The sequence below is a fragment of the Pseudopipra pipra genome, chromosome 18, assembly GCF_036250125.1.
Source record: "Pseudopipra pipra isolate bDixPip1 chromosome 18, bDixPip1.hap1, whole genome shotgun sequence".
NCBI classification, from domain to species: domain Eukaryota; kingdom Metazoa; phylum Chordata; class Aves; order Passeriformes; family Pipridae; genus Pseudopipra; species Pseudopipra pipra.
The window spans coordinates 13,797,343-13,821,567 of NC_087566.1; the positions used below are offsets into that span (position 1 = coordinate 13,797,343).

A 24,225-nucleotide genomic window follows, 5' to 3' on the forward strand; every position below is an offset into this window, starting at 1 on the left:
TATGGGTTACCATAAAGTTTATTCAATAATATCCATGCTGAGAAAAACAAAGAATCAAGTACCCACTAGTGTTTGTATAATAGGTTTAGAGCTCAGAATTTTAGGCACTTTGGACAGCTTTTGAAGCAAGTCTAGCTAAATTGCATTAGTAATTGCATAAGAACAATCAGTGACTAATTAAATCCTCTTTCTGGATACAGATTACTGGCTGAAGATTTATGTAGTATACACTACACTGTGGTGTACTCATTTGAATTAATTATTGCAATCACCAAGCAAGGATCCCCAAAACCTCCACGGTAAAATAAGATGCAGGCTGACTAGGTTTTTCCAATGTATGGTATTTTTTGCAAAGGAATAATACAGAATTCCCATTAAAAGCTGCAGCACTGCTGCCTCAGCCCCCACGCTCCTGCCTCTCCATGTCATCAGCTGCTCCCACTGACAAACGAGCAACTCAGAGCAGCTCTGTACCAGTGCAGCCAAATTGAACATTACTCTGGCATTAGAGAGAAATAAGTCTTGTATCTACTGGCTCGAATCAAAGGACAGTAAATCAGAGTTCCACTTTTGCTCTGGTGGCTTTCAGGATACTTCTCCCCCCCTCCAGTTTACACCTCCTTTGTGCTCTAAATCGCCTTGTACCACCTTATTGCTGAATTCCTGACATCTTCCAGTGCAAGCTAAACAACACTCATGGTCTCCCTCTGTAGGCCTTGCAAAGTTTCCTTGTAGGTTATACTCTAAGTAAGCCCAGAAAACCCGTCCCAGGTCACCCCTCCCAGGTCTTACAGAGATCCCCACACCACGGGGTTCTACACCTCACTCTAGCTGAGAAGAGAGCAGCAGCAGAATAAGTTGTTTACACAACAATGTTATGTGTATAATTAGCAACCACCCCAGGTAATGAACCTCAAAAATCAGATCTCCAAGGGCACCACATGTATCTGCCTCTCAATTTAAGTTTTGTGTTTTGAGCAGTAACATCCCTTAGTTTATACATTACTAACCAACCAACTGAACTTGAACAATTTTGCAGAGATTGGTTCTATTTATAAGAGGATACACGTGTGGCATACTTGGACAAACATGGAGAGTATTTATATTAGCATCTTGAAAAGAACTTTAAACAAAAATAGAAAAATTGCTTGTATATTCATGTACAAAGGCTGAGGCCCACCCTGATCTAATTGAGACACACTCATTCCTATTTCCAGATGACCTTAATCTCTGTTTATTGGGTAAAATAGAAAGGAGGCTGCTCCTGGCATAAATCACACACTGACTACAGCTGTGGCCCATGTACAGGAATAACTTTCATTGCAGCAGCTCTTCTGCCTTTTTAAACCAGGATTTACAGTGAGCACTGAAACGCCCCTGCAGTGGCTGCACACAGAGAGCTGGGCATCCACAGCTCAACAGGGCCAGCCACTTGCTGCCACCACCAAAGATGATCCTCCTTCTCCCTTTCTCCAACTACAGGAAGAAAAAATATTCCTGTTGATAATAAACATCAAGGTTTTTTTCTAAAGGGACGACATTTAATAGCTTTCAGAAATGTCCTGTATTGCCAACCTGGCTGGTGCCCTTGGAGGCAAAGATCATAGAATCAACTAGTCAAAAGCAGTAAAACTGAGGCTTCTTAGAGCATAAAAAAACCCCTCAGCAAACAAAAAAACTTTTCACACTTCAGTGAAATCTGTTTTCCTGTTGAGACTGCCTGTCTTATGTTGCATGACAAGTTTGTCTAGATTCTATTTACAAAATTTATATAGCAAGATGAAATTGCCACAGCTTAAAAGGACATTTCTTTGTCATAACAAAAGTAAATATTTTACAGAAGCTGATGGACGTGACAGCTGAGATGACTCAGGTCAACCGAGGAAGCGTCCCCTCTTCTGAATCCCAGGTAGAGTGGACAGGAAAAGCCTGCCATTAAAGATGCATCTAACATGGAAAATGTTAAGATATCGCAGGAGGCTAAGCTGCACTGCTTGAAATCAGTGTGTGCTTGTGAAGTCAGCCTTAAAGTTCATTTTAAAATCACATTTTATCATTTGTTCTAACTGAAATCAGAACACTGAACTGGCAGAAGTGAACATCTGAACAGCTGGAATTGGAGTTTACAGAAGGCTTTAAAATACTTCAGGTAAGAAAAACATTTTGGATGCAAATCAAATTCACTAAAGCAAAGATAATCTTCTATTAGCTTGACCTTTGCTAGTGACTAAACAAACTCAAGTCAAAAAAGCAGATGATACCTTCCCTTTTTTGATCTGTGAGCATTTGCAAGTCATGGGAGGAAAAGATCCAACAGATAGTTCAAGAACTCTAGGTACATATATAATTATATTTCCATTAACTACCATCCAGGATGGTAACTACAGTTTTGAACTTTAAAGTGCTGTTACATATTTATTTTAAGGCTGTTCCAGTGCAGGATCAGATAATTGCAGGAGCAGGGTAGTGCTTATGATTTAAGAGGTGCATTTATCTCAAGTGTATCTGAATTCATACACAGCTACAGAAATGCTGAGTCTTTCTAGTTCATAAAATACAGTAACATGACATACAAATGTGGGGAGAATACCAATTTTTCTGTAAACTGATGAATTGAAGCCAAGCTTTCCTTCCTGTTAAGTCCCCCAGGCCTGCTCTAGAGCACAGTCTGCCAGCCATGGGAACAGCACAAGTACAGGTTATTTTTCTATTGCCTTTCCATCCCTACTGCAACTTCAGTTGCTCTTCTACACCAGTTTATCACTCCTCAGTCACTTCCTGCAGGTTATTGGTATCAAACTCCCTGTGGCACAGCCTACATTAGAGTGCCAACTGCAGCTGTCTGTGGTGCACACCTATGATTATCTCCCATTATGACTGTTAAGAACTAAGTTGAAGTCTCATTTTCAGTACTGACTGAATGAGTTTTCGCCTTATTTGTGCTTTCACTTCACTGAGAAAATTACCCATTTTATTATCCTATTTAAAGGAATAATATACAGCAGTGTTACTACCATTATATCAAAAAAGTAGTGGCACCTGGACCTTTGTCATGGGCTCCATGTTTCTGCTGTACTTCAGAGATGCTGCATGCTGCAGAAATTACAGTCTGAAAATGGGTATTTTATCAGAAACTTCTAGTCTGCAGTATTCAGGGAGAATGACAAGCTTTTTTCTCCTTACTAAAATGAGCCACAGTTTTCCCTTCAAACCATATGCTTTTAGCTTGCTGTGTAATCTACAGCACTGCAGCTGCTGAACTAACCCCGGGGTTCTCAGCACTAACAACTACAGCAAGTAGCCAATTTAAACAGGTGAAGAGAACTATTAGCTCCAGAATAGTTACAGAACCATTTAGGTTGGAAAAGTCCTTTCAGATCATTGATTCCAACCTTTCACTGGGTAACATTATGCTTACTGATAATTAAGTTGCATTCTCTACTAATACTGAAGTTACACAGCCTAAAATAAGGTGGCAAGTTCTTGAAACTCAGGGTCTTTGAATGATCCCCCTCAGGTTTCCATCACAGCCATTGGGAGTCCAAGGCAGACTCCACTGAAATAGGTTGTTATCTCTAACAAAAAGCCTGATGAGAAATACCAAGAAAAATAGGTTTTGGTAGAAGAGTTCATGTCTGCTAGAACTGACTCGCTCTGGATTCTCACAGTGTTAAGAAGAATTGGTTCTTCCTTCATTATGCCATTTGATTTGTTCATATAAGTAAATTAACCTAATCATTCTATAAAACATTATTGATATGTTCCTTCATAATGCTTAGAGTTAATGCTTGTTTACTCTCTCACTGTAACAAATTAGACCACCTACTCAGACACTGTATTTATTACTGAAGGAACACACATGGAGTGCTAAAAGCCTGTGGTAATACAACTGCAATATTTAGTTGCCTTTCCAGGCAATAATCTTGATAGCTAAACAGTTTAGTTCCCCCTCATAAAACCAGAAGGAATATAACAGAGAATCCTAAACAGTTAGCTGAGGAAAAAGAATAAAGGAGAACCTATAATGGAATTTTCCAAAGCTTAACAGTAGCACTGATCAACACCACCAGGAACTAATAGTGGACACTGGGTATTCCAGTCTTTATGTGCTGCTTTTTAGCAAAGGTGTTTGGACAAAAGCTAAAAATAAAGACCACACTGCAAAAAAGCAAACTCTGCCCTTCAAGTTCAAAGAGCTTTTCATTCAGCAGAAGACACTCATAACACGGGGCTTGAGCCCACAAACGTGTCTAGGGAGAAAGCCAAGTCAGGTCCTCTGTTTTCATACATTTATTCAGAAATGTTTCCTGTGCCCTAAAAGGATTTTTTTTCCTATTCAGTTAGTGGTTTAAAAATAGTTATTATTCCATTTTTCCACATATTTTAACCTCTGTTATTCTGTTTCACCACACTGAAGTTGCTCAAATCCCTGATATCCCACTGAGCTGATCTGCACCCAAAATTTGATATGAGTTCCATCCATCCTTGGTTTCATGTATTTACACACAGGTTACTTCATTATAGACACAGCAGCCTTACAGATAATTAACACAAATAAGGAGGTAATAAACACACATGTAAATCTTCATTTGATTAAGTTCTTGTGCTCTGACAAGCAAGCATGGATTGTATCAAAAGCATTTTTAGGCCAGCGTTTCAACTGCTGCATTATCAGAGGTTTATCCAACATCAAACAAGTTGTGCAAGTCAACACACCTGAAAATTCAGATCTATCTCAGCCTTTAATAACATATGACAGCAACAAGATCAAGACACAAAACCCTGCCTGTGGAAAAAAGATAAAAAATGGAAATGCTCAGGAAAAGGGGAAAAAACCCACCACCACACAACAGACACTAATGTCATGAGTACTGCTTGCTGTGATGGCACAACAGACAGATTTTATTAAAACTGCTCAGCATGAAAAACAACAATTCCATACAAATTCATCTGAGTATTTCTGAATGGACAGGACTTCAGATCCTGCCTGGCAACAGTTGCTCAATTATGTGTTACTTTTATTACACACAAGACTTGGCAGCAGCAGAGAACGTATGTCTGGGACAGTCCTCAAAAAATTTACTAACACTTCAAGATACACAGGCCAAGTTACAATATGGAGAGATCCTTAAAATAGTTCATTTTGCATGTAATTATTCACTGATAACAGAGGGAGCAGAGTGAAGTTTGAGATTCGGTGATGAATTAAAGCCAATTGCCTCTTTCGTACAGTAACAAATTGTAAAACCAACATCTCTGTTGATGTCCTGCTGCCAAAAGGATGTTTCAACAACAACTGTGTTACCAGGAAAGTCTTACATCACTAAGCAATTTGTAGCTCTACACTGGAAGTATCATACGAAAACAAGCATCCAGCTTCCCAAACAGCCTCAGCACACATCCATTCCTCAGGCAGCAGGGAAAACAAACGCCAGCATTAAGATCCCCTTTTCTTTTCGACTGTGCAACCATTTAATATCCCCCACACCAGTGTTAACCAAGTTCATCACAAAAGCCAACTTCTGCCCTGTGTTTGCCTGCAAGCACCAAACTATAATTAGATGCCCAAATGATGAACGATAGGCAGATACTTGTACCAGTTCTTGAGGCTTGACCAGTTCTTGACACACTATAATATCCTGAAAGGAGTCACCACTACTTCATATCAAATGCATTGAAAACAAGCAATGAGAAATAAAGGCACATCAAGTCAAGAGCGTTACTCAGTGTCAAAATCTGTTCTGATTTAAGAAACTGTTAGACAAAACAACATCCACATTTATTCTGAAATCCTACATTGCGATTACCACACCAGCATTTTGAAACATCAAGAATCATATCACAGCCAAACCACGAAGGATAATGACATAGACACATAACTCCCACTCTTACAGAGCCTTCTGCTTCCAACAGCTTCACTGAGCTCGGTGAAAAAACAGCAACGGCAAAACAAGGAAAACGGAAATAATAAAACTTCAAAATAAGCGAAACAATAAATCTCAATATGCAATAGCCGTCTTTCCACCTTCCCAAAAGGCAGCTTGGTCAAGGCTCCTTTCAGAGCATCTCTCTGGAAACACTGACACCTCTGCAGGGAGGCTGCCGATACCCCCGCACAGGAAGGGTTTACGAGCGACAGAACTCCAGTGTATGGAAAGGGAGAGGAAACAGCCGAAGCACTACAGCACTCACATATTAATGGAACTACAGGAGAGCTGCGAGCCGCCCGCCAGAGCCCAATCCCGCATTTAAGGGAGAAGGCAATGAGAGAAGAGGAAACAGAAAGGGGGGAAAAAAAGTTTCCCCGTCTCTCCTTCAAGCAAATGTAAATTTGTTCATTAGATCCTCAGCCTTTCAGGAACAGTTACATAAAAATATGTAGAATGGGTAATGCCTAGAATAGGATTCCTTCCACTTGGAGAGGCTTTGCCGGATGAACCCTGAGACTGAGGGAGGAGGCCGGCGCTGCCTCCCGGAGCACAGAGACTCCGGCCGGCTGAGCCCCGGGCTGGGGCTGCACCTCCCAGCCCTGCCCGCTCCGAGGGGCTGCGGGGCTCCGGCAGCTCCGCCGCACACCGTCGGCAGGGCGGGAGGCGGACGGGGTTCGTGTGCCATGAAATGGTGGATCTGCCTGTCAGGCACATTTCACGATACGGAGCGATCGTGAGCCCCTGCAAAGCGCAGCCGGGCAGGGGGAGCGGGGGGGAGCGGGACCGGCAGCGGCAGGGCCCGCAGGGCTGTCAAGCCCCGCCGCCTCCCCCGCCGGGCCGGGCGGCCCCAGCACGGCCCCCCCTCCGCCAGAGCCGTACTTACGTGAAAACAAAAAATAAAGTAGTCGAACCCACTAATAAGGCAGCTGCAGTGGAGACCGGGATGTATTTAGTAGGTTTAAACCTCTTTCCAGTGCTGCTGGGCATCCTGTAGCTTACACATCACTGTGTAAATCCAACCCGAGAGGAGGGCGCCGGGAGGATGCGGGTCCCTCCGGCGCGGGGAGAGCGGGACCCGGGCGGCAGGGAGGGACGGGAGAGGGACGGGAGCAGCTGACCTCCAGCACAGGAAATCCCACCCACACCGCCCAGCCCACTCGGCTGATGTCAACCAGCCCCTTAAGGTAGCGCTGCGGGGAGACGGCGAGCGGGGCTGCGGGGGCTCCCGGGGCGGCCGAGCCGCCGCCCTCCCGCAGCGGGGCAGCCCCTGCGGACAGCGCGGGGCCGGTTCTCTCCTCGTTACAAGAAAAAAAAGCGGTGTATGGAGCTCCCTGTGCGGGACACGACAGCCCTCGCAGAGCTCCCTGCCCAGGGAGGAGGCGGTGCAGCCGCTGCAGCACCGCGGGCCCGGCAGGGAGCGGGGCCGGGGGGTCCCTGCGGGACGGGGCCGGCTCGGCACAGACCGTGCGCTGCAGCTCTGCCAATAAACCCTGCTTTTCGTTCTGCCAAACACGGGGTCACGGTATTAGGGGGACTGCTGCACTCTGCCAAATTTAACCGATTCCAAAATTAATAACTGAGCGCGAGCATAACTGAAATGGCACTGTGCTCTGTTCTTTTTAAATCTATCCATTAGCATCAGGAGGCAGACAGAAGAGGTAATTTAAGGTAACATCAGGAGGTTCACCGAATCAGCATTCTCGAGAGCAGTGTGTGAATGGCTCCTCTGTTCACGCTCGGGGCACCACCCAGCAGCTCGCCTTGGTCAGGAGGAAACCCTCACATGGGGAGAGTGGTCCAAGGCCACCGGGAAGTTTAGAAATCCAGACCAGGAGCTGCAGCTTGCTCCCTCCCTCAGCTAATCCCCCTTTGGCAGCTGCCAACACGCAGATAAAGTAACCACTTCGTAAGACAACAAAAGCCACATTTGCAGCTGGTTGTTAAAAGCAAGCTCGCCCTAGAAGGTATAGAAGGTATCCACTGCGGTTCTCTTCTGAAAGGACGTTACCATTTCTCATTTCAAGAGACTCCATTAGTTCCCCTGTTCTAGCAGTCTTAAGAACTGAACAAGTAAAACCCAACCAAAAAGCCACAGGGGTCCTCAACTCTGCAGTTTGCAAAAAAAAAAAATAAAATTGTGAGCATCAGCATTAACAAAGCCAGCTAGTTCCAGCCTAGGACATATGGCTGTGTGAAATCTCAGCTTTTGCTAACAACTGCCCCACTTCAGAAAAAAACCAAAAACCAAACCACCAGAGGAAAAAAATATATTCTCTAGCCCTCTAGAATAACTTTAAAAATGTCAACTGAAAATGAACACCAGACTTCGATTTATGAGGATAGGGAGGGACAACATCTACCCAAGTTATTTTTAAATGCTTGGGGGACATTGAATGTTTCCTATGCTTCACTACTCCTTGTCATGCCAGCTTATTGAAATTAATTATTCTTAAAATCCGTGTAACTAATCAAAAGGTCAACAATTTCACACAGAACCAGGCTCTGCATAATAATAATCCAAAAGCCTTGAGGCACAGCTAGCTCCAGGAGCTGGATCAAAAGCATCCTTGGGAAGCAAGTCTCTCAATGTCTGTCACTTACCAGGTTTGATGGTATTGCTGAGAGATCTCCAAGGAAGGGACTGGGTTCCTCTTCAAAACTAGGCTGGAAGATCCATCTCAGGAGCACTCAGGCCAGGAGTTACTTTAGCACCACTTGCATGACAAAAAGCAGAGACTTCATCACTTAAATCAGTTCAAGCCCCTTCCTCCTTCCCACTCAACAGTCTTAGTGAAGAATTTTAGTTGCAAACAGAACTCTGATTAATTTTCCATTGATATTTTAAACTGGAAAATATTATCCTAAGCAGCATTATAGACCAGTTTTGATGTTTGGTCAGCATCCTGTAATGGACAGTACAAGAATTACTCAAATGCATTTCTTAGGGCTTGAAAAACTTCTCTCCCAAGAGAAAAGTCATATCTGCATTTTTAGCACGGACATGCCCATTTCCTTTCTAGGTGAGCCACATAAGCATCCTGCCAAGTTTCTAGCAGGAATTGGGAAGCAATAAGCACAAGCTCATTTTAAGATACATATTTGAAGTTTGATGATTTTAGATTTCATTATCTGTCAAAGCCCTTCTGGGACAGTAACATTCCTCCATGTGAATATAGGAGTTATTCTTAAGACTATGCCTAATCCACACTTTCGGTTGTCTTTTCCCACTAAGATTCCTCCCTGTCTAGAAAGTGTCAGAGGCAGCTTTGCAGGTGGGGAGGATTCAGGGCTTCTGCTCGTTCCACCCTTCAGAATGGATTCCCCTTCACTCTGACACACTAATGCTGATCTTGCTGTATCTGCCCCTATTTGGGGGGCCAGTCTTTCAAGCCACTCCTGTTCTGAAAGGAGGTTCTCAGCAGCCACTTGGGTCTTTTTTTTTATCTCCTAAGCACACAACAGTTCTATAGATGGAGACTAAAGATAAAACTGTGTGAGTACGTGGAGCCAGGGCACAAAGAATTGTAGCTTTCACAGCAACAAGAAGGAGCACTCCTCCAAACTTCAACTGATCTTGAAGAACACTGTGCCAGCCTGGGCTGGGCTGCACAACCATCCTGTGGATCCCAACCTTGTGCTGTGCACAGTGCAGGACCAGCACTGCCAGGAGGGGGCTGAGACAGTCTCTGTTACAAGTCTACAGGGCTATGCTGAACAGCACCCTGAGATAACTTTTTTCTGCTGCACATCACAGATTAACTATCAGAAGGCAATAATTTTCTGTAATTTGGTGTCCAGCAGTTCACCTCCTTTCCTTCCCACTAACACTGCAGCTCTGGAGAACAGTCTGTTTTCAAGCCAGCATAAAGCACTGCTGAGCAACACTCAGTCTCAGTGTTACAAGCCAAGTGTATTTAAAGCCATGAGATGGCTTTACCAGTCAAAGTGTGGGGATGTCTGAGGAGGACTTGACTAAAGCAGAACAGACATGTCTCAGAGTTGCTCTCCTGGAACACCTTTATTTCAAGGACTGCAGTTTCTGGGTTCACACTACCTTATCAGTGTGCCAGAAGGTTTTGGCAGCACTGAGGTAAACAGCAATGGCAGCATGAGCTAGGGAAAGATTTAATGACTACACAAAGAACACATACAGCTACAAAGAGCAATCTAAAAATAATCTGGCAGAGCATGGCTAGTAATTGCAGGTCTTCTTTCAAGATTTTACTCTGAGGTTTTACCCCAAATGAGAAAGGGCCAACCACAGAAGCTGTGCTGGAGCCACGTGGCAGGGCAGCACCCAGAGCTGGGCAGATGAAAGGGAACTCCCAGCAGAGCAAGCATCAGGAAAGCCTGATTGCCATGCAATTTTCATATCAAATCATGGTACTAGTATTAGCTGGAAATCTTAGCTACATGGTTAAGAAAATTCTTTTACTTTGCACACTTGAAAGTACTGAAAATCCCTGGAATATTTTATCAGTCACTATGCAATTTAGCTCCTAGCTCATATTTGCTGTTGTCGTTAAACACCAACCACAATAAATAACTGTAGTTTTCTTACTGGATTTGCTTACTACATTAAATGCATTTGCCAGCCCACATAGTACTGGTGAGCTGCAAACTGTTCAGGGGCGCTGGGAGAACCCTCAAGGATCAGCAACTAGTTGGTTAGGAAAAGCTATTTTTCCTTCAAATTTGCAGTGCTCAGAACATTTGGATCATCTTGTGCTGCCCAGTCCTGCCAAAAAGTCCAAGCAGGGCCAGATAGTTCTGGGTACAAGCCAGACCTACTAAGTTACCCACTGGAACTTTAACATGACAATTTTCATTTAGTTATTCATTTCTTACCAGACAAATAAAGAAATTATTGCCTAATAATGCCTTTTCAGTGGCCTAAACAGATATCCCACAAAGTTTTCTAGAGTTTTCCAATAGATATTTTCCATGGAATAGCATGTGTGCAGAATTTCCCAACTGCACTGATGGGGCACTGATTGCATTTACTGTGACTTTGAAACTCTACAGACTGATTCCTAAATGATCCCCACAAGAAACTACTTACACCACAGTGATCAGAGAATCAGCCAGGTTGGAAAGGACCTCTGAGATCATCAAGTCCAACCCTTCACTTTTTTTTAATTTTTTTTTTTTGAAATCCAGTCCGGGTTTTCCCCCATTCCATACTCTGGAAAAATCCAGTCCAGGTTTTCCCTTTTTCCCCCACTCCATTCCATACTCTGGAGAAATCCAGACCGGTTTTTCATCACACTCCATTCTGTACTCCAGAAAATCCAGTCCGGGTTTTCCCTTCCCCCACTCCATTCCATACTCCAGCCAAAACCCAGTCCGGGTTTCCCCTTTTCCCACTCCATTCCATACTCCTCCTAATATCCAGTCCGGGTTTCCCCTTTTCCCACTCCATTCCGTACTCCAGCCAAAATCCAGTGCGGGTTTCCCCTTTTCCCACTCCATTCCATACTCCGGCCAAAGTCCAGTCCGGGTTTCCCCTTTTCCCACTCCATTCCATACTCCGGCCAATATCCAGTCCGTGTTTCCCCTTTCCCCACTCCATTCCGTACTCCGGCCAAAATCCAGTCCGAGTTTTCCCCATTCCATACTCCGGAAAAATCCGGAGCCTCCAAACAGTTTTGAAGATTCACCAACCATCCCGTTTAAAACCATTACTTGAGTGTAATTGTCCTCCACTAGAATGAACTATCACTCTAAATGATGCTGCTGAAACTCTGGAAGCCAACAGTGTTCATACACCAGCAAACAAGATATTCAAACTGATAAGCACTGCTTCTATGAAGCAATGTAACTTGAATTATACTGGGTAGTCTTGAGAAATATCCTCATCAGCCAGGGAAAAAAAAGTCATTTACAGTATTAAAACACAACAAACTGTGGTGTTGGCAATTTCTTAATGGGACATTTAGGATCACTAATACAAGCTTATTCCTGGAGGGAAAAAAAAAAAAGAACCCAACACATTAGTGTAGTCTTCAAAATCATTACCATGGGATTTAGAGGGAACTGGTTTGAATTCATTGCTGTAAGCAGGCTTCTTGAACTACCTGCTAAGAAGATACTATTTTGAGGCTTGTCAAAATTTAATGATTTCAAGGTTACATTCATTACTGAGGTGTCCTCAGATGCTCACCCATCCAGCTTTGTGCACACATCAGTACCACCAAAGGCTGGGGCACTAAGCCTTGCCTGGAAAGCATCTTTCTAAGCCTCTCAAGCAGAAGATTTTTACAAATTGCAGACTTCAGCACCTGCCAATGCTTTATGAACTCTCTGTATTTTCCTTCTTTACTGGAAACAGATTAAAACCTTTAAAAAATCTGCAGTTGTACCTTTTGTAAGATTCATATTCTCAATAACGCCGTTACTGAAGTTGGAAATGCTTAAAAGGACTTTATTCTCTATCCAGCTGCATCAACAAAGCTATATTCCCCACTCTTTTAGTTTAAACATGCTATGAGTTACCTTGCCTCACTGGGAGTAAAAAAGAAAGTTGCCACTGTTGAACTGCAGGTGTTAAAACAGCCTAGAATCAAATTTGCCTCTGAAATCCTAGAGACAAAGTCTCACCACACTCCTCTGAACTGCAGAAATTAGTTGAATTTCTGTGCTGTGTCTGAACAGTGAATTAGAGCAATTTCTGTGTGATCTATTTTTACTGACACAAGACTTTCAAACAGGTTCAGACATTAATCACACTGAAGTTACTGCCATTTCAGAAACAAGTATAAGGCAACTGATGTATTTGCGCCCACAAATTCCAGAGGGAGCTTTTGCACTACAAGCCTACCTTTCTGTCAAAGGACTATTGCAGTTCTGCAGCCAAGTTACTGCCTGACAAGGCAGGGCAGGTTCTGTCAGCTCAATATCCCTGTCAACCATGAATCCCTGGTGACCTGGGCAGGGGGAGGAGACAACACTGCATCAGCTGCAACTGGAGAATACTCAGTACAGAGTAAGCTACAAAAACATTTCAAGGACTCCTCGTGCTGGTTTACTTTACATATAAGAAAGCTGATCATTAGAACGACTTGCACGGAAGTCCTGTTTCTCTGAGATCAATTTTAAAAATACTTACTGCTTTTTAAGGTGTAGAACAGCACACCTATGGCTTCTAAAGTGAGCAGAACTTTGCCTGACCATCCTTTACTTTAGGGGACTACAACATTCTTCAGCCAAATGTTATCCAGAGAATCAGTTCACTTAGTGGTCTCTCATAACTTTGCTCTTTGAGACTGCAGACCTGCAAGGATGGCTCCAATCCATGAGCTGTAAACATGGATCAATCAACCTAAACAGGAATGGAAATGTCTTGAAATCATTTATGCATGCATAAAAAAAGAGGGGAAGAAGAGGGTAATAACATTAAGCAGGAATCATCAATATCTAATATCAAGACAAATTAAGTAATTCAGGTGTTGCCTCCCCTCTCCTGTCCAGTGTTTGACAGTGAAATCCAACTCACCCATTTTGCTGCCTTCATCACTTTGCCCCTGTAGATTAAAAATGCATTCCCAGGAAGAGTTCTTAAAACAACAAGCAAATCCTTTAAATGAAAATTTAAGTTTATTTTGAATTTTTAAAATGTCATTTCTATCAATTTAGACACATTGTTTGACATTATCAGATCAGAGAATTTACAGTGACTCATGGATAAAGATTTGGCTTTTACATTCAAATGTTAAATACTTCAGACTAGCTTTGTCTTGTTACTTCCAAACCAGAAACACTAAGGAGCATTTTATTTTGCCTTTCAACCACCTTTGTTAATTAACAGACTTTTGATATCTGCTGTACTTGAAGGGGAATGTGCAAAACACCAAAGGAATTACTCTGTTTGAATGAAGTGAGTACCTTAATTACAGTTCCAGATTTAAGACTCATTCATGGTAGAATTAAAAGACAGTGCTAAAACATGATTTTTTAAAAAATATATTTTCCTCAAGTAGGCTGCAGAACCTGACCAAGTTAAAAGCCTCTTTATGAAGATAAAAAGGTCTTGCTATCCAACATTAACATCACTCGGTCTTACAGTTTAGCAGGTTTTGTCTGGTTTTCATTAATTATTTTGGAAACTATTACAAAATTTCATCACTATCCTAACACAATCCTTGTATTAGTGTTCAACAATGAAGTTCATTTCATCTATCAGACTTAATTGTGTTGATTTTATTGCTTACTATAGTTTATCTTCTTACTCTAGCACTACCTTGAAATCGGTCAAGTCTCCTCACTGCAAATGTTTGTTGTTAATCCAATTTGCCCATTCTGGCAAGGAGAGTGTCCCTCAAGCTTGTACAACTTCATTAACTGTTCCAAAGTGACTGCCACTCTCCAAGAGGGACAGCCTCCCTACCAAGCATCTGAGAAGTTCAGAACCCCTCCAGTTTGTAAGAACAATGTGAGCTCCAAAGCCCTGGGGAAAAGAAAGCTTTTCAATTTTAGCCTACGACTGCCAGGATCTGCTGACAGGGGGAATCTCACAGGAAGGTACTCACACAGTTTGGATTCCTTTGCACACACACCTCGGCAGAACAGGCTGCTGTGCCTTCAGCCAGCGAGGAGCACGGCGTGGAAGAGCTGGCACAACAGCAGCAGCTTTCTGCTGGAATCAAGCCTTCGTAGTATTAGCAAATTTGGGGCAGGGGGGAAGCACAGGTTTTGTTTGTTAAGAGGAAAATCCTTGTCAAATCTCACATAATGCATTTTCTCCCCCACCTTCATTTTCCCTGTCTGATGGCTCAGCACCAAGTGTGCCAGGAGAGCTCTCAGTGCCCCATGCCCTGGCACATCCCTGCCCAGCACACACACAGCACAGGGAAAGCTCTGCTACATCACACCTGGAGAAGCCAGACAAGAAACACGAATGCATCCTGACCTTCCCTGCTGGTAAAAGTCTGTTAACCTGCTAGATCCACAGGAATGATGATATGTAGCTTCACACCCAAGGAAACAAGTGTACTCACAAGCCTTTACAGTTCTGCCCCGATGCTGTTTTCACCTTTGTTTTATTCACTCTTTTGGATGACTATAAATAAGTGTTTCCACTATGGAAAAGAAAGTTAGCATTGTACATTTTCATGACTGGGGAATGGATTTTTCTGAAGACACCTTCCAAAGGGCAAAAGCTTAGAAAAAAACAACCTGAATGTTGATCTGTGTTCCTTATAAAGTCCCTTGTAAAAAAAATTTTAAAAAAAACAAAACCAAAAAACCAACAAAACAAAACAAAAAAAAAAGGAAAAGAAAGAAAAAAGTAAAGGAAAAACTGCAAGGCCCAGGATGATTTTATTGCTTTTCTTCAGTTTTTTCCTTGGTCTCCTTCTTCTCAGATTCTCTGCTTTCTTCCTTTACAGAAAGCTCTTCTAGTTTTTCAGCAACTTTATCAGCACTATCATTTTTGTCTGTGCCTGCTAAAAGATTGATTAGGAAAAGTGTTACATAGAGGCAGTAATGGATTTTCCTGTTACAGGGAAAAGAGTAGAGAAGTGGAGGGTGAGGGGAGGGGACAGACAGCTGGTATTCAGAATGTGAACAAAAATAAAGACATTCTCCACCGACCACTGGAGTGACTCATTCCATTTCTTTTCCTCTGGTAATTATTATCTCAGATGTCAGAGTTCAAGAAATACCACTTGCATATGTTAATCACCACATGAGGGCCTAATTACAGGAACTGAGAACTGTGTAACAACTGGCCAGCTGTGCTGCTGCCAATGACAAGCTCCACACAGTGTCCAGACAAGGCCCAGCTTCTTCTCATCTGAACCACAACAACCAGAAGTCAAGTTCCCCAGTCTGAAACTGAGGAACAGGAGTTCTTAAGACTGGCAAAGCCCAGTCTAAATACCTTGAATAATGTTGATGCAGACCACAAGTAGCCTGTACTTAGAAAAGCTGGAATTATTTGATATGGTGACACATCTTGGCACACAGGCAATTCTATAAGGTGGTGCAACAATCTATTAAGAGACCTGTGAATAAATGCTACGACTTCATACCCATTAACAACTATACAAAACATTAAATATTATACTTGCATGATTCTATTTTTGTGGAATTTGGGAAAGGGAACTGGGAGGAAGAAACAGGACTGTGGTTGCAGTGTTCACAGTTCATTTGTGTACCATAAACCATAAATACTTCCCTGGTATGCTTTCAAAAGAAGCAATGTCCCAACAGCAACTGTAACAGCCTTCTACAGCAAAGAAGGCCATGGTCACTGCAGTGAGCTTTACTCTTGCAGACAGAAAAAGCACCTGAACTGAAGGCTGCAGTTCAGCACAGAGTGAGTCTGCTGGAACACGACACTCCAGGGCACTGTCACCACTCACACAGCTGGAAAACTGAGACCACCTTACCTTTCTTTGCTTTCTTGCCTACTTCATTCCTGCATTCTTCAAATTTTGCCTTGAATTTCTGTGCATCTGTTTCAATAATGATAAAATATTTTTTCATTAGTTTTGCTGCCTCACAACATGGAATACTTCTGATCCTGAGGAAAGACACCCAACGAGAAGCTGTGTAAACAACTTTTGTAGGGACCTCTGAAGTAATCTAGTAAATCACACGGGATGCAAAATTCTTCAATCACATCTTTGTGCAAAAGCAGTTTATTTTCTACAGCAAGTCTTCTGAAGCAGTTTATTTTGCAAAATAATCAAAATGTAATGCCAGCAGGAGCTGTTTTGTAGTTATTGCAACTCCCAGCTGTCTCTAGCCTACAGGAATAGGAACATGATGTCAGAGACTGCTCACACAACTATCTGTATGCAAAAGACTGAAGATTAGCTCTGAACTACTATCTTTGTGAGCTATGTTATACACCAGGAGTCTTCCACAACCCTCCCATGACTTGGGTTCTTAGCATGAACAAGGGCAGCCAATGCCTGTTCCATTAGTACAGCACTCACACTCTGGCCCAAGGGCTGCACTCCAGCTGCTCCTGAGACAAGAGCTAAGAATGCACAACTGTCAGGATGTTTTGGTCTAAGCCACCACTCGATTCACTCCAACCAGCTGATTTAGTTACACTGATGTTTCTACACAAGTAATACCAGCACAAGAGACAAAAGAGGAATGGGCACGGTGCTTCCTAACCCCAGAGCAACAAAGGAGGTAATTTCCCGTGCCAGGCTGGGCTGGCTGCCCACACGAGGTCACTGCTGCCCCACAGGAATTCTGAAAGCACTATGGAACTAGCCCAGGAAGAGCCTGGATCGATTCCTTTTCAAGCATCTCAAACAGAGGAGACACTTGAAGGACACACTTCTGTCTGTTCACCTGTCATCTCCTTAGTCAGTACTGCAAAGGGCAAACAGCAGGACAGGAATTCTCCCCCAGGACACAACATTCAAAAGGCTGAACAGCCTCCACCAGAAAGAGGGACTTTTCAAAGAAGATGAGCAAATAATTACCAAACCCTTTTAATTTCCTTTTTGATCATGAAGCAAGCACTAAGCAAGTGGATCAGAGATTTGTTTGGCTAAACAATGATGTTGGACAAAAGCACGATACACTAAGTTCTTCCCAGATGTAGGCAAATTCATCTAGTTTTAGAATACACTTTATGATCCATCTAACATGTGGGGACAAAAGAAAGCTAACACACTAAACTGGTGTGGCAAATTGTAAAGCAGGAAATGCAACACTTTTTCATTTCACTTCTTTAAAAAAAACAACAAAACAACAAACCAAACCAACATAAACCCTCCTCCACCCAGACACTACTTTGATTTCATCCTAGCTGATCCATAATTAGAGTTACTTTGGTGTTGTGGTACTCAGTGTAGTTACTCCAGAAAAAAACACAAACTAGTATGATGGGTTTGACTGGCACTTTTCACTGAGAGATCCACTTAATCAAAACACAGAAGATACTACATACTTCATTTAAAAAAAACCCAACAAACACGTAGATGTTCTGCTAATGCAGATGGACCAGAAATATCAGATCAGGATTTCCCTGCTTCTAATGCAAATATCTAATCTTAACTACAATTCAGCACCTGAGATAAATGAACACAAGCTGCATGTGAGCCTCTAAACTGCTTTTAGTTTTATTCTAATTGGCATTGCACTTGCACAAAATGGCTTAGATTAAAAAAAGTGCCTAGGGCAGAGATTGAACAAATATTCCTAAAGGCCTAATTACTACAGTGTTTGTCAACACACATGCTTAGTGATTACCAGACTCCTCTCAGATAAAGAAGTAATTAGCTAACACTGCCATGCAGGGTGGGACAGTGTATCTCCAGCAGTGATTTTACAGCAGTTCAGACAGGCAGTGTGACACAACAGTTTACAAGCAGGGTAAGTTCAGTGCCATCCACTCACTCTCTGCGTTTAAAAAGCGGATTGCCAGGAGTTCAGGCTTGGGGCACTCGTCTGCAAAGTCAGCGTGTGTGTTCCAGACCCAGGCCCTGTCGCTCCCGGCGTTGGGCTTCAGCTCCATCAAGGGTGTGACTGAAAGGAAAGCATTGGGAGATGTACAGAGCACAACAGCAAAGGTTTTCCACACCAGCCTCCCGAAATCTCACTGGCAACAGCCTGCAGTGGTTATGCAGAGCACTTCACACAGAGTTACTCTGGAGAAATAAAAGACAGTGGTGCCCATATATCATTTTCCTTACATCACCAAATAAAACAACGCACCATCACTGTGTCAGAGGATTCCCTACTGTTAAAAAACTGAGGGTTTGATTCAATTTTTTGTTTAAAACACATGACTGTGATACTAAGATACAGTCACTAAGCACAACTCTGATGGTAAATGATTCAGGAGGAAAAGGTATCCAAATAGACAAACAGCATTCATTCTCCCTTTACACACTGAAAATACTACCAAAAATTAGTTAAAAAAAAAGCATTATTCCTTCAATGAATCATCAAATTGAGTTAACTTCTCTGCCATCAATTTAAAGCTGTAGTACAAGGTATGACAGAGTTCTGCAGCCCTGCAAGGTGCACACAGTGTATTTCAATCCCTTTGTTCCCTCCCAGTAAATGGAGCCCTTTCCCTCCAAGATGCTCCAATTACTTCACCTGACTGACTGGAGAAGTTCTCACACTGCTCTAAGACTTGGTGCATTCCAGACATGCAAAGTTTAGGGAGGGCTTTTTTTATCCTTGATCCCTTGGGTCCTGTTTAGTTCAGGAGAAATCTGGAGAGTCTACTCCCTTCCTTGCATTTTTAAAATCTAGAGATCAAATTACATTTTGTTCCATTCAGTGTTTTGCAAAAATGAAGAGAGTCCTTTTGTCTGCCTGTGAGTCAGCATAACTTCATTGAACAAATCTATACTGAGAGCAGCTTTTCCAGGAAAAAAAAACCAAACAAAATTTGACATGAATATTATAAATTTATCAGTTCTGTTTTGTATATGCACATTTATTTCCTTAAACAAAAGGTTTTTTCTTGCTGGTTGGTGACTGCACTGCTTTTATATTTGCCATTTCATTTACTAAACAGGAACACCTGTGCCCTCTGAACAGTCTGACTTTCTGAAGGATCTCCCTCAAGAAAACAAGAATTACTGCTTCTGACTTGAGGTTTGTATTAAGCTACTTCTTATTTTCAGTTATCTAAATGTAGTTTAACTCCACAGACCACTATATACTCCTCCTATAAAAATCTGTTACCAAAGCAAGCAACGAAGTATTATCAAATTAATCTACTTGTTGCAAGTTATGCTGACTTTCAAGTATGTCCTGCACTTCCATGTTCTTTTTATTCAAAGAGGATTCTTTTTTGAGTGAGTCAGCCCAATGTACCACATTCATTTCAGTTTATTTCACAAGCAGGGAAGGGCAGACAGAGATTAGTTTGGCACCTCAGTATCTGTTTTCTGATGGTTAAGGGATTGGTTCCAGCAGTTCCAAGACTTAGCTCTAAGTAGTAAATTATTACATGATGGGTTTTCTCACCCTTTTACAAAAGCAAGCCAGCATAGACTAAATTCTTATCCCAAATAGTATTAAGGCCTGCATTTTCTATACTCTATCAATCATTAAAGTAAACTACACACAACTGGAAGTTACATAATGCCTGTCTATCCCAGCTAAATTTTAAAGTGACTTTAGTTAGTCTTAGAGCAGTATCAGAGTCTGAAGGAAAAAAATTGCAGCTTCCTTCCATTAACAAAAATAAGCCCTAATGGTTTTTGATGCTTGTGGCCTCGTGTGAAGAGCAAGAGACAACTGTATTTACAGTCTAATATAAATTTGATGTCTGTTCAGAAAATGTACAGCACCTCTGTAGCTGCTACTAAAAACCCACCGAGTTCTTAACCTGCACTGTACAATTCTGCAGAGCCATTGTTTGAAACCCAACTAAGAAGTACTGTGGTGTAGAACTCACTATAATGGTTTGCACAGATTTTGAGAGTTTTATCCCTCCGCATGAGGAGGCGAATTGTTCCCTTCTCCTTGTGCTTCAGGAGTTTCACATCCCCAGTCCCTCGCTCCTTCCACTCGGGATGCTCGTTCTCGGATGCGAACCGGAACAGCTTCGCTCGCCTGCAGGGAGAGAGGATTTCATTACTCTGCATGCAGAAACATTGCTGAAACCTCACAGCTGACTCAACAGCACAGTGGTGTTGAAAGCCACACAGCAGAAGAAAACAATTCCTTTTATAAGGGTCTCTGTTCTAATTCATCACACAGATTTAGAAACTGATGGGATAAATTAAACTTTAATAAGCTATTAGAAATTATGTAATGACTATATTAAAATCCAACAGGTTCTGGACACTCTTTGAGATGACAAACACATTTGGTTTAGGTCACCTTTTAAATTCAGGGAGCTAATTAACAGGTGTTGCTATAGCCAGAGTTCTTACATATAGGTACAACTGCTTCATCTTCCCAGCAATAGTAATTCACAAAATTTAGCAGCTTAATGCTAAGTAGAGACTCTTGTAAAATTCCAAGTCCAGTGTTTGATCAGCTGTTAAAGTGCCTCACCCTCTAGAGTCACTCATTTCCCTTTAACTCCAAAAGCCTACTTGCTGCTCTCCTTCAATCAGGAATAAAGTGGAACATGTCTGCTTCAGAACATCACTGCAGAACCTTCCAAGATGCCAGTGTGCCAGAGGAGAGACAGGAGGAGTTTGGGATATTGGCCAAAACTGAGCCAAGACACAGCCTGAGCTCTGCTAGTGAGGAGTTTAAGACACTGGTATAGCACAGGAGGCACCTGCTCACACTGCAGGGCAGATACACAAATGCAAGGGAGAGGCACTTGTAATAAACCAGGGGCTTCAAGAGAAAGTGTCAGATGCTGGAGCAAGCTACTCTGACAGAGGCTCTGACTCACATTAACTACTTGGACCAAAGCAAGTCATTCCTTCCAAGTCCAGCTGGCATTCAGCAGGTTATTCCCCAAGTTTAACTATCAGAACCACCAGCATTCACAAAAAAAGGACTCCTTTCCTCCATCACCCCTTTGCAGACATGAAAATTAACCTACAGAACACCAGAACTTACACTGTTATTTCACTACCACGATCTTTTAAAATAAAATAATTCTTTAAAAAATCCTTCCATGTGATGCTGGCCCTGACAAGCAGAGAGGCCAAAGGGTCAGAGATCTCACCATGTACCTGTCAGAACCTGACCAGCACTTGAGTTACTACCAGCATCTGTGTAAGGAGAACTCAAACCTCTTTTCCAGATGAGCAATACCATTCTGTGATTAAGTAAAACCAGTATTTTTTAAAGCTATTTAAAGCAAGCACATCAGGGATCAAACTCAAAACACTTCTTAAGCCTTTAGGCTACACTTTTCTTCAGGTAGATCAAGCTATCCTGATTTGACACTAAGCCCCAATCTAGGGATAAAACTATGTTTTAGACAAGAAAGAGGTACTGCCACAAATGCCCCAATGCTGCATCTATTGCTTTTATTATTTCAGTACATTGTGCATCACCCTCTACCTGGGGATACATGGCAGCAACTCCATATACATCTCCTTTCTTCCATCACAAGACACTTGTTTTACATTGCAATCACACAACTTCAAGCCTCTTATTATTATTTAAATTACTGTTTTGTTTCATGCTAAACAGTTCTAAAGACAGATCTGCACTGTCAGCTCCCTTCTATTGTTCCAAACTTCAGTTTCTTGGGGCATTATTATCAGTCACCCCCCAGTCAATCTCTGCCATCACAGTAAACACCAACCAAATTGCATTACAGCTTCATACAGCTTTATAAACAGTCAAGTTAAAGCATAATAAGCATTCAGATAACAGACAGAATTATTGCACTTACATCTTGAAGAGTTCTTCCTCATCCTCTTCCAGAGTTTTTATTTCTTGCTCAGGAAGGGAAACTATGGGCTCAAAGTGAGGGTCGTGGTTAGAATCATCTGTATTTTCAGTAGAAGTATCATGCTCCTCGTGTGCTTCCTGAGGAGAAAGAGAACACAAACAAATAACTATGCTGTGAACCTAAAGCCTGCAGTACTTATACCTGTATTTAAAATTTAAAACCTTTATGACTTTTCAGCAATTAGATCTTAGTAACTGAAATACCCTGTAACAGTAAAGAAAAACTGAAAACAAGTGGCTTTCAAGTCAACATATGGTTAAAGTATGAAACAAAAAGGTGCTCATGCAGTGCTGGGTGTTTTAATCCTACCACTCATGAACTGTGCAGAGGCTTGGCCTTGGAGCAATAACTCTTGGTTATGGAAAAGTAATTTCTTCAACCATTTCTCCTATATAATGTGTTTTATGCTACTAAAACCCTACTATTTCTTAGAGTCTAATGACCCATCACTAATGGGAAAAATAGAAAAAAATCCCCCATAACACCAAACCAAGCACCTAACCCAGCTTAAGGGACACACTGCACCCCAAGTTCAGCATTCTGTTTGATGTATTAGAATCACCAACAGCCAGAGATATTTTTGAGGCACAGCTCTAAACCTCATGCAATAATTTAAGTTTTTTGCTTTAGTACTCTTAGAGGAACTTTAGGTTATTGGTAAATGGCCAAACTGCTACTGCCTATTTAAGTTTTTTAGGAATCTGTCATAGCATTCATTAAGCTTAAGAATAGTTTTTACTGTGTGACTAGTAGGTAAGTGATAAACATCTCCAGTGCTTCACACCTATGGGCTGCTGAGAAGCACTCACCACACAAGCCTAGAAGGGAGATTCATGTGCAAGTGTAATGAAGCCACAAAACAGCTATCTCGGGACAAGGGAACTGATTCGGGTTTGGCTTTTTTTGTTTCTTCTTGAATTACAGAAAAAGGAAAAACAGTCTATACATTGGGGACACTTAAATCCTACTTTTACTTTACAGATGAAGGAGTCCACTCTTACAGGTTCTGTGCACAGCATCCTTTACAGTGCAGGTATACACCACACGTACATAAAGCGACTGAAATAAAGCAGCCTATTTCTACTAAAGAGTGAAAAAAAAAGGGGGGGGAGAGGGAGGAGAATGAGGTAAGAAATGTTGCAAAGTAAAATCCAGTTGTATCATCAACATCAAACGAGGTATCGTTAGTTTTATGTCCCCAGCGTTCCAGAATGGGGGGAAAAAAAGCAAGAAAGGCGTTACGTCACATCTGTTTTCAAAAAACAGGAAAAGAAGCATTAGCCAAACTTTTATACATTGTCCTGTCCTGTGTGAGCAGCACACGCCGCCTGGCAATTCATCGTCCATCCTGCGCCCGAGCGATTAATTACAGAAGGCATGAGAAAGGCACCGTCCACAGCGAGCACCAGCGAGAACGCGGGTCCCGCTATCACGATACCCGCGACACGGAGCACGTGGGGAGCGGCTGCGGCACGAGGGGTCCGGCCGGGCGGGCCGGGGGAGGGACGGGACAGGGAGAAGTTGGAGGAGGAGAAGAAAGGAGGGAGACGGGGGAGAGGGATCACCCGAGAGCGCCCGGGGGAACGGCCGCGGCGGGTGGGGCGGAACGGCCGCAACGCCCCGGCCCCGCGCGGCCCCCGGCGCGGCCCAGCGCTCGTCCCGGGCCCTGCCCGACCCCGGCCCCCCGCCCCGGGCCCCACCTGTTTCTCCGCTCTCCTCTGCCCCCGGCCCCGCCGCCCCCCGGCCCCGCCGCCCGTCCCTCACCGCGGTGTCGGCCATGGCCCCGCTGTCCGCGCTCCGCTCGCCGCTTCCTGCGCGCGCCCCGCCCGCCTTTACCTCATTCCCGCAGCCCGCGCCGCGCCGCCGCGAGGCACGATGGGAAACGCCCGCCGCCCTCAGCCCCGCCCCGGTGCGGCCACCGCGCCGCCCGCC

General features: G+C 42.9%; 2 protein-coding genes and 1 non-coding gene across 5 annotated transcripts in view; all 3 read right to left on the reverse strand.

Moving 5' to 3' along the window:
- The window catches only part of ZDHHC8 (zinc finger DHHC-type palmitoyltransferase 8), a 113,853-nt gene extending 100,628 nt beyond the window's left edge, over window positions 1–13,225 (reverse strand). Inside the window, exons 1-3 of one of the 2 annotated variants that reach the window (XM_064675531.1) lie at window positions 13,039–13,225; window positions 12,751–12,856; window positions 8,532–8,644 (exon numbers count right to left, since the gene is read on the reverse strand). Coding sequence is in view for 1 of the 2 variants with exons in the window: in XM_064675530.1 (XP_064531600.1) it covers window positions 6,814–6,917 (104 nt within the window). In the remaining variant the exon portion in view is untranslated. Of the gene's footprint in view, window positions 1–6,813; window positions 7,055–8,531; window positions 8,645–12,750; window positions 12,857–13,038 lie in introns of those variants that run through there. The other variant, XM_064675530.1, reaches the window with a different exon arrangement.
- Window positions 13,226–13,507: 282 nt separating this feature from the next.
- On the reverse strand, window positions 13,508–24,176 carry RANBP1 (RAN binding protein 1). Of its 2 annotated transcripts, none has more exons than XM_064675539.1 (6): window positions 24,058–24,176; window positions 22,234–22,370; window positions 20,320–20,477; window positions 18,297–18,425; window positions 16,322–16,387; window positions 13,508–15,373 (listed from the first exon to the last, which is right to left on the reverse strand). In XM_064675539.1, the coding sequence occupies exons 1-6, from the start codon at window positions 24,070–24,072 to the stop codon at window positions 15,249–15,251; spliced, it is 630 nt and encodes a 209-aa protein (XP_064531609.1). In that variant the 5' UTR covers window positions 24,073–24,176; the 3' UTR covers window positions 13,508–15,248. The 2 variants fall into 2 exon arrangements, with proteins under 2 accessions (XP_064531609.1, XP_064531608.1); XM_064675538.1 differs by lacking the exon at window positions 24,058–24,176 and adding an exon at window positions 23,589–23,897.
- LOC135424367 (small nucleolar RNA SNORA77) lies at window positions 16,127–16,258 on the reverse strand. Its single transcript, XR_010435177.1, has one exon. It is a non-coding gene; the product is annotated as a small nucleolar RNA SNORA77 (small nucleolar RNA).
- Window positions 24,177–24,225: the final 49 nt, after the last annotated feature.

Coding starts and splice junctions, on each gene's coding strand:
- RANBP1 (XM_064675538.1), bottom strand. CDS start 23,672: ATGCCTTCTGTAATTAATCGCTCGGGCGCAGGATGGACGATGAATTGC. Junction 20,478..22,233: donor GAGGAAGAACTCTTCAAGAT/GTAAGTGCAATA, acceptor CTCTCCCTGCAG/GCGAGCGAAGCTGTTCCGGT. Junction 18,426..20,319: donor AATCTGTGCAAACCATTATA/GTGAGTTCTACA, acceptor CTTTCCTTTCAG/TCACACCCTTGATGGAGCTG.